Genomic DNA, 14,169 nt, shown 5'->3' with positions numbered 1-14,169 from the left:
TAGGAGCGACTGTATTCTATTTGATAGTCGGTGAATACAAAAAATCTAAAATAAATATGCTATATATTTTTCAAAAAAATTTTAAAAATATTGGCCAACTCGATTCCCACAGATTTTTTTTTTATTCGCCAATGTCCTATATCATTTAGCTGCTCTGACCCACAATCATCAGTATTTGATAAGAACGGAATTATATTTCCTTACAGAGGGTAAAGGAAACTCGATTTCGCGGTATACCGACAGCTTCCATTTGTCAATGCTAAATGAATCACTCATCATATATAGATGGTACAAATGAATATTTTCAAATGCCGTTTATTTATATCCAGAACGAAAAGAGAAAAAACCATTTAATTGAAAATTAGGCTTATTATTCACTATTCTGTGTGTGAAATTGTGATTTTTATTATTGACTAAGGTGGTCGTAGCATTTGAGGTCACTGATATAGTAACCTAGAACCTGCTATATGTACAGAGGTGATGGATGGAACATAAAAGAAAGCTGAAGCTGGAGGTACTCGAAATTAAAACGAATATAACCAATAATAATGATAAAACGTGAAAATTCTATGTGGTGATACAACAGGGTAGAACTCAATATAAATAAGTTCTCTAACATATAGAGAAATACGAGTTGATATGGAAATTTCGAAGGAGGATAATATTTTATTAGAAGATGACAGTTTATGCAGAGTTTGTTTGTCATCTGATACAAGAAACATATGCATTTTTACCACCCCCATTGAAAATTGTCAATTGACAAACGTATGGAAAAAAATACGATTGTATGGCGGTATCAAGGTATGTAAGGTTAGTTCATATAATCTCCAACATGAAAAAAATCTGTTTCATCAAAACAAAAACTTTTATTGTTCAGGTGAGTCAAACCGATGGATTTCCTTCAAAGATATGCAATAACTGTATTTCCAAATTATGTGTCATTGAAGAATTTCGAAAAAAATGTCAGGAAAGTGATAAGAAATTGAAGGCACTACGAGAAAAAGCAAAAAATAAAAATCTTGAAAACAACCAAATAAACAAGATTCACAGAGAAATAAAAGTAGCTGAAGTTACTGAAGATAACTCCGGACACAGCTTTCTTCAGAACATGAAGCCAATGAAGGTTGAAAAAGAAATGGAAATAAAAAGGAAAGATTCTGGAATTTTAGGGATTGTAGCTGATCAGTGGGCGCTTGAGCAGATCGAGGAATCCAGTCCAAAGATTATTTCCAAACCTTTTGAGGTTGTTGTAGAAAAATCAGGAACTCCCGTAAACAGTCAAAACTCAAATAATATTGAAGGAAAAATTCAAAATTCAAAGTCCAAGGCAGAGGAAAATCCTGTACCAAAGATGCAGAAAAAACCATGTAAACGTTTGCTCATTTTTAGGAGAATAACTTCAATGGAGAATTTAAAGAAGTACAAAGAGAGACAGAGACGATATGTAAAAAAAACAAAATCCATTGAGAGCAGCGCAGATAAGAAGACCACGAATAATTACAAAGTCTCAATCCAGCAGGTACAATCCGACTTTGAAAATTTGCAAGGCGCAAAGTTCTTGGAAGAGCATCCGTCAAGTCACGATCTCAAGAAACTTGGTAAATCTCCAGAATTTTCAGGGGACATCGAGTCTCAGGAATCAAACAGCAAGTCAAGGTCTTCGACATGTAAAATCTGTGATAAAAGATTTCGAAAATCTCTTACTATGGTGAGACATTTGCACGTCCATAAGAGAGAAAATCCCAGAGCTGTGTACACCATTTTGAAAGAAATAAGGGATGAAAAAAGAAGAAACGAGTCCATTTTTCACAATGAGAATATCGTGAGTCAGGAAATACCGGATGAAGTCAGTTGTAATAGTAATCAGGAAGGCCTTACGAGAGACCTCCAAACGACGCCTGGAAAGCCAAATATCTCCGTTATTAGAACGAACAATACAGACATCTCGATGGAGTCTCGAGCTAAGGAGATTCCGGCAAGGTCAGAGATTTTGTATGACGACAGGGCGGCGATAAAGTTGATAAACACCTGGATCCGTGAAGAATTGGATTCGGACAACGAGGGTAAAGGTTTTCCGTGCAACAAGTGCAACAAATCATACGTAACAAAAAAATCATTGTTGAAACACGAATCAAAGATGCACAAGGAGCCTATTCGTTGCAGAGTTTGCTCAGAAAATTGTATTTGCAACATAAAAGCTTCAGAAGGTCATAAAGATGCCAATAAATCGGGAGATCATCGTTGCAACGAGTGCGAAAAGACTTTCGAGCAGGCAAATGAGCTGGAGGATCACTCGAAAATTCACAAACGTGAAAAAGAGCAAGTCGACAAGGATTTCAAGCGCTTTTTGTGCCACATTTGCAGCAAAACTTTCAGGCATAATACAGGCTTGATGTTCCACATGAGAACTCACACGGGCTATAAGCCTCACGTGTGTAAATACTGCGGACGTGGATTTACCTCAAACTCGAATTGCATTAATCACGAACGTACTCATACCGGGGACAGGCCTTTTGTGTGTCACTTTTGCAGCGCCGCCTTCGCCAAATCTTGCACTCTCAAAGCCCACATAACAACTCACACTGGCGAAGCTAATTATCATTGTAAAACCTGTGGCAAATCCTTCAGGCGACTAAAGTACTTGAAAGAGCATAGATTCACTCACACTGGTGAAAAACCGTACGCTTGCAAAATTTGTGGCACCGCTTACAGTCATTCGGGCAGTTTATTCGTTCACGAGAAAAAATGCAAAGCTCAACAAGATGCTTGTCCGGGGATTATCGAGCATTTTTCCGATGGTAAAACGGCTCTTTACCAGCCCAACTTGCCTAGTGGTGAACCGATATTGACAATCCAAAACGTCAACGAGGCCCCTGAAATTACGAATGAGAACAAAATTTTCATCAGCAGCATCCAGAGAATCAATCATATCAATGATAATCTTCACACCAGTCATTTCAGCTTGCCTAACAATTCTCCAAACTTTTTAAACATCAGTCACATTTATCATTCGTAAAACAAAGTACAGAACGCAGGGAGCTCGCGTTTACGAGGGACGAGAAACATTCGATGAAAAAAATAAATTTTTCGATCCCTTGGAAATTGAAATAAATAAAACTTTCTGTGATAAAGATTGTAATTTTATCTTCCTTTTTGAAGCCGCATATTATTAAATTTTTTAATTTATTAAATTTAAATTTATTAAATTATAAAATTTAAAACATTTATTAAATTTTTTGAACAATTGACCCACGGTCTATTGACAGTTCTTCGAGGCTTCGTGAAAAAAAATTGTAAACCGTCGTTGACTCGACGTGATACTTGTCGACGAACGATTTACGAAAATTTTATTCAAAAATGAAGATTTTATTCTTTTTTTCTTCGTGCTTAGCTCCATTTTATGGTCTGACAATCGCTCAGCAATTCCGAGATCAATTCGTCGTGATAAAATTGTACTGAAAATGTATTTTTGAAGAATGTAGTTTTCGATTAAGCGAAAGAGCTTCTGAAAGCAATTTTATGTATACTCTTGACATGGTGAATTACCAATACAATTTTTTTGCACGTTCAAGACTGCTGTTTATTTCCCTTCCTTTAATTCCAAACACTGGGGATGAAGTGTACTTGTTTTGAATAATTACTGACCATCTGAGAAATAACTAATCGATTGAACCGCGCCGATTCTATCCGTAGGCCTCTAAAGTTCATTTTTTGAACGTCAATTCTACAGTGGAATGAAAAACTTTCTTCTATTCGCCATGGGAACGTTCCTTTTCTCCAAAAATGGGGTTCGATTGTACACGAATTTCTCACTTTTCGGTAACGAAGCAAGTGGGTCGATGGTGACGTAATTTTTAGTGCAGTTCCAGTGACGAAAAAAGAGTGATAAAAAAATGCAGTTTTTCTACCGAAGTGCAGGACTAGAAAAGGGAAGATATTCGTTTCGGAGTTGGAATTTTTGCTCCATTTGAAAATTCACACAATAATTGGCCAAATAGACAAAAAAATTCCTTCCAAAAAGCATAAACGGTTTGAAATGTTGAAATTTTTCAAAATATTCCCTGCAAATTGCTCGGATTAATTAATCGTTGCCGGAAATCATGGATCTCAAACAAGGTTCAGGCGTACAAGACCCATAATTCGTATTTCGTATTTTAGTCATGCGAGATGATAGCCAAGAGCAGGCCAGTGAAAGTGCCACCATGCCCCACCTAGGACACGTTCGAATCGGAACTCGTGCATCTTTCGTTCTCTCTCTCTCTCTTTCTCTCAGTCTGTATTTTTGTTAACTATATGCGGAATAGGTGGTACAGAACCTCGGTAGAATCGTCCGAGACAAATCACTTCGAACTCTGAACGTGCGAGCGCACATGAGCGAGTAGACACGTGGTCATGAAAGAGTCGCGAGTTTTTTGACGTTTTTGTCCAAGCAGTAAAATTCAAAGCAGTGCGTGATTTTTAAACGAGCTCAAGCGTTTCTTTATTTGATTTATTTTTTCAAAGAAAATCGAACGCAAAATTCACCTTTGTGAGACAAAAGTGGTGTTTCGAAAAAATTACGTCAAGTGAAATTAAGTGCATTTTATTGCTGCGAACATTTGAAGTATATAAGTGATTGCGATGCAGAAAAGGTCGTTGATTTTTTGCATCATGTGAATCGAACAAATTTCGTGATTTAAAAGGTTCAATTTAAGAAGAAAACGGTCATTGGAAAACTGTTTGGACCAGAAGTTCTTTCGAGGTCGAAATTATTCTGACCTGGTCGCAGGATTAGATCATGGGGAGAGTCTTGATCGAATTTCTGGTTTTCGTGGTGAGGCTTTGAAACAAATGAATCCATTAAAAAGTTTGTCGAAAATTTTTTAAAACTTTTCTTAATAGTTTGTCAGGAACATCCGAAATGATCACAAACGTTGGATCGAATAAAAAACTGAAATGCAATAAAATATCCTCAAGTACGTAGAAAAATATTCCGTCATTTTGAACAAAGAATGAAAATACGAACAATCGTCATCTCAGCAGAAGTCGCATCCTCCACGCGACAGCCAATGTTTTGAATTTTTTATTCCGAGAGAAATCGCCCGTGCAACGTTGGAGAATCATCGAGTAAATAATTATTTCGTCACGTAGATAATGACTCAGACGAATCGTAATTGAATTAACTAAACAGCAAGTACGTACTGCGGTGAATCAATTGTCGTCGGTGAATAATTAGCGAACAATTTTTTCACTCAATCAGCAGATTAATCGAAGCGTACAGTGGCTCAAAAGATTCTCGCGTAATGTCGATAAAAATCGTTGATGCAGCAGCATCCGGATGTGTCATTGTGAAACTCGTATTATTACAATGTACTCTGGCGCACGCACGCGTACAACATTAGCTTGAGATTGAGTCGGGTCGTGTCAATACGTAATCGACCTTATTTTGAATAAATAAATGAATAAATTATTACTACGATCTCCGACGTCTATGTATATTCGTATCTGTCTTCCAGCACACGAAACCGTCCGTGTGCGTGAGTTTGTTCGTATTTGGATGCGGGATGGACGAATGTGAGCTTGTACACATTGCGTTACGCATTTTAAAATCAACCACACGCGCGTGAAAGTGGTATATGGTAATTTTTTCCTTTGAGGAGAGCATGGGAACGGTTTTATAGTGGGTGTTGAACGAGAACGAGCGTTGGTTGGTTGAGCAGGTCGATGCACATGGGCGTGTGTGTCACGATGGTTTGAAAGGTTGATAAATTCTATTGAAAATCGGTACAATTACTAAAACGCGCATCACTCCGAGACGACAAATTTCATTTCTTTTTCCTCGTGACCAAGTTTTGTTTCTTCGTTCTTACGCATACGTTTTTTTTGTCCTACTTATGAAGAAGTTTCGTGAAAGTAAATTTTCTTTACGTTCGTCTTTGAGGCGGATCGATAAATGACGAGAAGAGACGAATGAAATTTTCGAAGAATCTCCTGTCTCAATGATTTTGCTCACGCACATTTGAAGTTCTGAATCGCTGCAGTAGTTTTGGGCCTCCAATTCTCAGTTATATGATCTGGCAAAGTGTCGAATTTCACGCGAGCCAGCAACAGTGCCAAAAGCACGATTTTTAGCTGCAAAATCGATCGTTCTTGATGGAGTTTTGTTGAGAACAGAAGTAAAAAAAGGCTAAAAAATGAAAATATGCTCATTCAAGAAAAACGCGTCTGTTTATTCACCGCGACAGTAATTTGAACGTTCGAGCAAATAATCCGTCCAAGCAGGAATTTTCGTGCAGGATTAACGTAGGTTCAGGTGAGCCGTGGCTAATTAAGGCCTCGAGGACCACCAATAGTGGAAAGACGCTTGGACCAGGCAGCCGATTTTTTTATCGTCATTTTTTTCCTTCAGCAATAATCGACCTCATTGTTCAGTCTCTCGTGTTTATTACACATTGCAAGCAACGAACCTAGCCTTGTCTGTAAAACCACGTGCATATATACAGCGATTTACATTCTAACGAGATGATAGTCTAACCCTTTTTTTTGCTGAAACTTGCACATAGAGGTCTCAATCGATTTGACTCATGGGAAAGACCACTTCGACGACGATGTAGGTCGCCCTTTGTTTATACACTTGAGGATATCGGACTATAAACGTTCGGGCTCCTTCCCGTCTCTACGACGACATCGCAGCGTCTCGCCTACTACTTTTCTATCCTCATCGAAAACTTCACTTTCGCGAAGGCAGGAAAAGGTGAAAGAATCCACGAACATGTGAGCTTCAATCGGAATATTTAAGTAGATCTTCCTTTCCGAGAATTACGTATTCCGATTCTTCGTTTCACAGTGTTCAAATTTGATTAGAAAACCAAGTATCGAACCTCATTTTATGGGTTTTTTGACTCATCATTAAAAAACCGTCGATTACGAAATTACGAATAAAACGGACAACGTCGACAGTAAAAACCACGTCTGCGGATTTTCGTAGCTTCCATCAATACTGCAGACAGATTTCTCAAAGTTGTTACGTTAATGACACGACGTTGATGTCAAAAGATTAAATTTTCAAACAAAAGAATTATTCCTTAAAAGGTATTAAGTTTTTTCATCTCCTTCTCACACGTAACGTGTTACACCTTTCACTTTTCCTCAATTCGAGGATAATTCGTGTGTGTGTGTGTGTTTTTTTTCTAGTTTCCATATTGTAACGTGCACGATTGTGTGTATTGTTTTGTACTCGCGTGCACGTAACTGCTTCTTCGATTGTAATACAAAAAAGAAAGTAAAACAATTTTCTTGCGATGATAATTGAGTGATTGACACACCGAGATTGCTCGGGTGTGTGCGCTCGTTGGCGTTTGCTCGTAAATGACATTTAGTCGGTGGATTTCCAGAACAATCTCGCACTGCTAACATCCTCGTGCGTTAACTCTCATGCCTAATTGATTAATTGGACGATTAAACTCGTGTAACGCGTCCTGGTCGTTGCGTTGACGTTCCCCTTGTAATCTTCATCAAACGATCGAACGTACAACTTGATATTATTAGTTTCCACGTGGGTTATTCCGAGGGTTCGAGGGGAACCATGAGATTGCAGCGGAATCGATACGTTCGGTGGATCTCGAATGATTCAATTGAATTAACAGCCGTTGAGTAGTAGCTTTTTATGCCATTTTCATTCGCTATTAAATCAGTGAGAGTTTTGCAGAAAAGAATCTCTAGAAGCCATTCGATTTTTGAAAATAGGTAAAAATAATTAGACACAAGGAAAGAATCGTTAAAACGTTCTCGGCGTTTTTAATCGCAGGATTAAACTCAATCGCTTTCATCTCCATCGTCGAAGCTGATAAATCGAGTTGCTAATTGTGACGAGTCATTGTTAGTAAATGAATTTCGAGGACGAGTGGAATTCCCCGCATGATGAATATAATACTTTCTCCATTTCTCGAAACGATCAGTTCGCACATCATCGCGAGGACATTCCCGTCGTACGTGACTTACAGATGCTCTACGAAATATTGTCGTTCGATCAAAAGAGAGAGGAGGACGATAAAACGTTTTCTGGAAATATCTATTTACTTTAAATTCAACAGGTGTGTTTGTTGGTGAGCTCAACACGGGGCAATCGAGGTCAGCCTTGCGGATCTTACGGATGTCCTTATCGACCTCGATACGAACCCTTCGTTCCTGCACCACCAGGACAAACCCCGAGGTGCGCCAAACCTGGACAAACGTTTTGCGAAGTCCCGGATCACTACCCACAGTAAGATTCATCGTAGAAATTTCATAGCTAAAGAAATACGATTTATCGATACTTTTTCACGTGTCGAAAGACTCGTTTAATAAAAATCGACATTTTAATAGTGAACAATGATTTTTCGAAATTTCACGTCCACTAGAAAGACACTTTAGAAGTCAGTGCTTCGGGTGAATCGTTTCCTTGTCGCTTTGGCAATCAAATAATTTCAATTATTCGTAATCTCCTTGGCAACTGATGTAAGCGTAGAAATATTTCGAAGAATCCGCAGAACCTGGGGCCCTTGACCGTGACCACTTAATCTGGTGCGATTTTTAAATTCTGATTTCTGACGAAAGATTTTTATCCGATCAATTGTATGAAGTGGGCAGGTGAGAATTGGCGAAAGCGGATAAGGTTTCTCGCTCCGGAGACAAGATCGCGGGAGTTCGAATTTCCATTTGTGTGGGATGAAAAGATTATCGATTATTTCGTAAATGTAGAGTCGCCGTGGGCGTTATACGACTTGTTAATTTCGAATAAATGAATCGAAACCTCGCATAAAAATTTGTGATGTGTCGATGTTTTTTTACGGTGGACATTCTTTCGTCTTCTTATTCCAAATATGAAGTAGTTCGATGATGAAAAATTGAGTACAACGTTGAAAAACTTTGGCTTCTAACTTTGAGTGTTATTAAAAATCGCACGGGAGAGCTGCAGAGTAATGGAGAAAAATTGTTTCGTTCGCTCTTTCGTTCTCGTACGAGATGCGACGATGAGTAATAACGAGAACTCTCATCAAAAGTTTGCATAGGATCCGGAGCGTGATTTAAAAAAAATAATTTTAGCCTTCCAACGATCATTAACTTCAATGAAATCGACCCTACGATTCGGTTAATTGTTCAACAATTTTCATTTTTTTCTCAGAGTCGCGAAACACGTTCTTTGCATCCGTTAATATTCGTTATACAAAACTGTACTAAGATTTGTGTAAGGAGTCCTGAAATTTGTGCATCACTCCGAAATCAACGAGTACAATTTTCCCGTCTTCGGTGAGACAAAACTGGCGAAAAATCATCGCGAAATAAGCGTGAAAACCCGAAATAATAAAATGTTTAAACCAGTAAACTTCCTCCTGTGGATAGAAGTTTTTACGGATCCGTTAATTCGACCGGGAAAGCCCCGTGCATACGTGTTTAAGGCCCAAATAGCGCGAGGCCCGCACATGAATAAAACATTAACTCTTGGGGTCCGACTCTTCTTTTCTATCATCGAGCACGATTCCTCGGTTCGTATATTTTTCCGTGCACGCGGTGAAAGTTCAAAAAAGCCCTGCGCATCGCGAGGGACAGATTTATCGCACCTTTCGGTCTATCAAACATTCACGAATGTCGTACAAGCGACGAATTTTGCTGACGTTAAAATCGCGATTGAAGTAACTGCAATTGGCGATCGATTGATCCCAGCACGAACGATCAACCAGTGCCTTCTTCTTATTGCAGCATTTTCATGATCATTTTCTAAAACACGTTCGCAATTGAGAATGCTTTGACCCGCTTTGACCCATCGTAAAAATCGTGCGAAAAGTCTAATTGAAATTATCACGTATTCTGAAAGCGTTGTACACACTCGTCGGAACGCTCCGGTCATTTTGAAACTCAACTCGACGAGGAATTCAGCCCTAGTCTGAGATATTTACGACCAACTAATAAACCAAGTACATTAGATTTCGCGGCACACCCAGCATAGTAAAAAGAACGCTGTATAAAAGATAGGAGATTCGAGATCGTCGGGAGATTTACTTTCCCACAAGAAGCCGAGAAGGGAAGAGAAGTTTACTTTTGACAAACAAAACTTGTATGTAAATTACAGACAAACACGAAGCTGCGAATTGCCAATCACTCGTGTACCTCCGTTCGATATTTTCTTTTGACTATTCCAAGCCGTTTTTTCATTTTGGTTCGTGTCTATGACCTCGCGTGAACTCCTCTAATGTATACTTTGCTTTCTACTCATATGCGACAAATGAATCGCGTTTCGATGTCTGCGAACGGGGTAGAAGTGAATGGAGTTTTTATAGCGTCGATAGTTCGTCGGGTGCAATCAAATATCGATTTAAATTTACTATAAAATTAGTTGATTTGTCAACGTCGCTGTAACGCTCGAAAAGGTCGAAATTTTTTCAGGTTTTCCTCGAGTGCTAACGTGCTCGTATCGCACATGAAAGTTTTGAATTTCTCTCAGATAATCGCCTTAAGTCTCTACCCCTATAGCGGAAAAAGAAATACGAACGTTCAAGATTCGTGTTTTATTCGTCGCGACAAACAGATAAATCGAAAATAATGGAGCATCTCGGACCGTAAAGCAGTGTCATAAATTCACGAGGAAATTTCTGGTGAAATGAATTAGCACATAAAGGATTGAGATTATTGTACAGCCGTGTACAACCGTGAGTTACGGTATCGATCTAATGCATTGCAAAACGTTCCATATTTAACGTGTAATTGCTAGTTGTGCAGTCGAGTGCACTTTCAACTTTATATATAAATAGTGCTACTCGGTTAAGAGAAAGAGGAAAAACAATGAAACAACACACAAAAAAGAGAACGGGAGGTTCTTGGATGAGTGCTTCGGTCTCAAGGAGTAAGCAAATTGCTTCGGGCATCGTTTCTAAATCGTGGCTTTTCGCACATTTTCCTACAGGCAACTCATCAAGTTTCTCGTCGACAAGTGCAGCTATGATTTCGCAAGTGTTCTGAGAGACGAGGCCCATTTCGATTTTGATACGTACACGTAAGCATGACAAATCTATTTCCAAATGTTTTTTATTCTTTTTAAAATGTTATCCAACGATTTATTAATATTTGCTAATTATAGAACATTCAATTACCTTAATGGGACAATTCACCACAATTTGGATTGATCAATTTTTCTTTCATTAAGTTTAGTTTTGCCACTTGGTGTAGTGACGACTTTGATTGCAACGACAAAATAACGGATCGAGAATGTTTTTTATAATTTATTATACATTTTTTAATCCTCGCCGATCAATCCGCGATTAAGAGTTACCGTGAATCATGGCATTTTAAGTGTCGTTGAGTAACTTTAAATCATCTACAAATATCATGGATTCTATGCATGATTTCATCCTCTGGGAATGGGTCAGTCGGTATCTCGGCACCGTGAGTACGAGAAAGAGAGAGAGAGAGAGAGAGAGCTGCAAATTTCGAAAGTGAAATTCTCCGACGTGGTTCGACCGATTACAAAAAAGCCCTGAAAACCGATTTTGCCATCGTACCGCGTCCGTTGACAGAGCTTTTTTGTCACCGGTAAAACCGTGTCGAAGAATTCCAATTTCGGAAATTCGAGACGAGGTTAGACCACTTAACGCTCTCTCGGTCATTATTATTCAGATTTTTTCTTGAATTTATTATCTATTTTATTCGAGGTGAACAAATTTCTGATATTTTTGCATGAAAAATCGTTCATTCGATGCTTTCGAAATGTTCGTTGGTAACGTCGAATTTCATTACAAAAATGAGAAATAAAAAATGGACGATTTTAATCTAATACTTGGAGAGCTTTTGGATAAATGTAAAAAGCCTTGAGTCGAATGAGCGAAGAAATGAACTGTCACTGTGGCATTGACTTATTTTCTATTCCAAAGATCAAAGCCGGAATATGATCAGGGTTACGAGTATCCAAGGCAGCAAGTCCCTCAGTTTTATCCCGAAGCTTTGCCTGTCATGACACCAAGCTCGGTGCCACAATATCCAGCGGTGCACCAAGGACAACCGGCGATCGTTTACGGACCTCCCTCAAACGATACCGATCGCGAGGGGTTAGTACCGGAAAATTACTCGACGTGTTTAACCACACTTCGTTGATCTCACTTCCCCCTTTTTTTTCTCCCGCTTCCCCATCTTTACGCGAGCACTCGTCCCGTCAGCTCTCTCGAGGTGTCTTACCTCGAGAACTTTTTTTCTCACATATAAATAGAATTATTATAAGATTTTCCACGTAACCATTTGTTCCAGATACAATTACGATCCGCCGGTACGTTCTCAGCGAAATTCTTACGTACAAGAGACGACGACGTCGACGTTGCTCAATTCACAGAAAAATTTGCGCAACTTTCACAATGCGAGAGCCTACGAAAATCTTCAAATTGACTCCCCGAATCAGGAGCAACAAGAGCTGTGGTCGAACAGGTATAACGAAATTCAAAATTTCAAATCAATTTATTTTTTTTACCGAAATTTTACCCACTGGAGTTCGCTGCTTCGAAATAAAGTGAAAAATACTCTTTTCATTTTCAAAATGGTCCCTCTTGGACAAACTTAAGTTTTCATTCATTCAAATTGTGAAAGGAACGCAGCAAATTTTCACAGCAACCGGAGGCTCCGCCAGGAATAACGAATCAGTTCAGTTTACTTTTGTCAATCAAATGGAATATGAAAACGTTCACCATCATTGAAACCGATGGACAGCTCGTGTCACGAGCCGATCATCAATAGCGTGTGGCAAGTGACAAAATCCTGTTGAAAATCGTTACGATTAATATGCAGATACTCGAGGGACTCGTCGAACGGATCGTCTCGTCCTCGTCGGGATAATCCGTTTGTGGAGTTCACGATAACAGAAAGAGCTCGAAAAAAGAGACAGGCCGGTAGTCCCGACGCGGTGCCACTCTGCCGAACTGACTCGCGATACATATCACCACGGGCGGCGTTAAACAGCCAGGGCAATTGGATGTACGTCGTTAATCTTTCGGAAACTCGGGAAAAGTACACGCAATTGGTGCGGAGTGAGGCTTGCTCGTGAGTACGAAAAAGAGTTCAACAAAAGAATTCCCTGCGCAATATCCGGTTTGCTTCAGTACTTAAACTACTCACATTTCAGTTTGCTTCATCGCAATTAAAATTTGTATGAACTTGACGTCTGAATATTATTGCAAAATGCGAATTTAAAAAATCTGAATTTCATTTTTGTTGTTTTTTGCAGAACGACCGAATGCAGTGGTCTGTGCTCACTTCCCGATGGATACAAAAGCAATTGCAAGCAAAAGTACGTGCAGAGAAGGCTGGTGGCGCTCGAGGGAACCGGAGATCGATTGTACACCGATGTATTTTGGTTTCCTCACGGTTGCGCGTGCGAAGTGTCTTCGAATTTTTGAACGAGTTTATCAGAAGTATTCGAGGACCGTCGTAATCGAAGGAATTTAATTTTCCAAGAGTTTCCTGTACTATTGCAATTGGGGACGAATGATGCTTGAATTTTTCTTGAAATAACATTCCAAAGAATTCATCATTATCCGTGATAATGCAAAAGTCATTGGAAAATTTCATTTTCATCGTTTTTCCCTATTTTTGCGTAAGTTATTTTTTCATTTTCGTGATAGTAGCGGTGAGCTTCGAGCATTTATAGAGATTACGAATATACTTTTTATGTATACGCACTCTTGAAGGAGATAATTATTGATTGAGGGAAAAGTCGATCGTAGAGAATCGGAAAAAGGGATTTTCGTTCCCTGCCCAAAAACTCGTCGGATTCGAAATTTTGAGAAGTTCCTTTCAATCATGTTCCCATAACAGAGAAAAAAATCCTATTTCTGCGTGTGTGTGTATAGATAAATTTATAGAAAAATATGACGTTTGTGATTGGTTGTCAAGTTTTTGATCAAATGCTTCCGCCATAAATCATTCGATTGATCACTTGTTTCTTCGCCGCTTCAAACTGGTCCCCAAAATTGTTCTTTTTTCTTGATTAGTTTCTCTCGAAGAAGTTTTCCGGTCGGTAAAATGTGAAAGTCGATGGTAAGTGATGCGTGAGGAGAGACACGAGCTTCCAAATGAAGGTGACCGACTGTCGCACGACTTTGCGTACGTGTGCATGTGAACGAAAATAAATTAGAGGGGACTAGTACACATTTTTGTGGGAAGATGACGCCACGC

General features: G+C 39.1%; 2 protein-coding genes across 3 annotated transcripts; both read left to right on the top strand.

Annotated features, from left to right (window-relative positions):
• The first annotated feature begins 256 nt into the window (after positions 1 to 256).
• LOC122407170 (zinc finger protein 2 homolog) lies at positions 257 to 3,571 on the top strand. Its single transcript, XM_043413197.1, has 2 exons — positions 257 to 801; positions 878 to 3,571. The coding sequence occupies exons 1-2, from the start codon at positions 640 to 642 to the stop codon at positions 3,014 to 3,016; spliced, it is 2,301 nt and encodes a 766-aa protein (XP_043269132.1). The 5' UTR covers positions 257 to 639; the 3' UTR covers positions 3,017 to 3,571.
• A 751-nt stretch (positions 3,572 to 4,322) lies between these two features.
• spz5 (spatzle 5) lies at positions 4,323 to 13,886 on the top strand. 2 transcript variants are annotated; one of them, XM_043413199.1, is made up of 7 exons: positions 4,323 to 4,813; positions 8,073 to 8,242; positions 10,919 to 11,008; positions 11,883 to 12,056; positions 12,253 to 12,426; positions 12,784 to 13,035; positions 13,220 to 13,886. In XM_043413199.1, the coding sequence occupies exons 1-7, from the start codon at positions 4,778 to 4,780 to the stop codon at positions 13,389 to 13,391; spliced, it is 1,068 nt and encodes a 355-aa protein (XP_043269134.1). In that variant the 5' UTR covers positions 4,323 to 4,777; the 3' UTR covers positions 13,392 to 13,886. The 2 variants fall into 2 exon arrangements, with proteins under 2 accessions (XP_043269134.1, XP_043269133.1); XM_043413198.1 differs by lacking the exon at positions 4,323 to 4,813 and adding an exon at positions 7,612 to 7,967.
• Positions 13,887 to 14,169: the final 283 nt, after the last annotated feature.

The sequence above is a fragment of the Venturia canescens genome, chromosome 2 (assembly GCF_019457755.1).
Source record: "Venturia canescens isolate UGA chromosome 2, ASM1945775v1, whole genome shotgun sequence".
NCBI lineage: Eukaryota > Metazoa > Arthropoda > Insecta > Hymenoptera > Ichneumonidae > Venturia > Venturia canescens.
The sequence above is the reverse complement of the archived record's forward strand: the minus strand, read 5'-3'. Positions and strand labels throughout refer to the sequence as shown.

Excerpts from the sequence above, each read along its gene's own strand:
- LOC122407170 (XM_043413197.1), top strand. The coding sequence starts at position 640 with ATGGAAATTTCGAAGGAGGATAATATTTTATTAGAAGATGACAGTTTA. Across the intron at positions 802-877 it reads GATTGTATGGCGGTATCAAG|GTGAGTCAAACCGATGGATT; the intron begins GTATGTAAGGTT and ends TTTATTGTTCAG.
- spz5 (XM_043413198.1), top strand. The coding sequence starts at position 7,866 with ATGAATTTCGAGGACGAGTGGAATTCCCCGCATGATGAATATAATACT. Across the intron at positions 8,243-10,918 it reads GTCCCGGATCACTACCCACA|GCAACTCATCAAGTTTCTCG; the intron begins GTAAGATTCATC and ends ATTTTCCTACAG. Across the intron at positions 12,427-12,783 it reads CAAGAGCTGTGGTCGAACAG|ATACTCGAGGGACTCGTCGA; the intron begins GTATAACGAAAT and ends ATTAATATGCAG.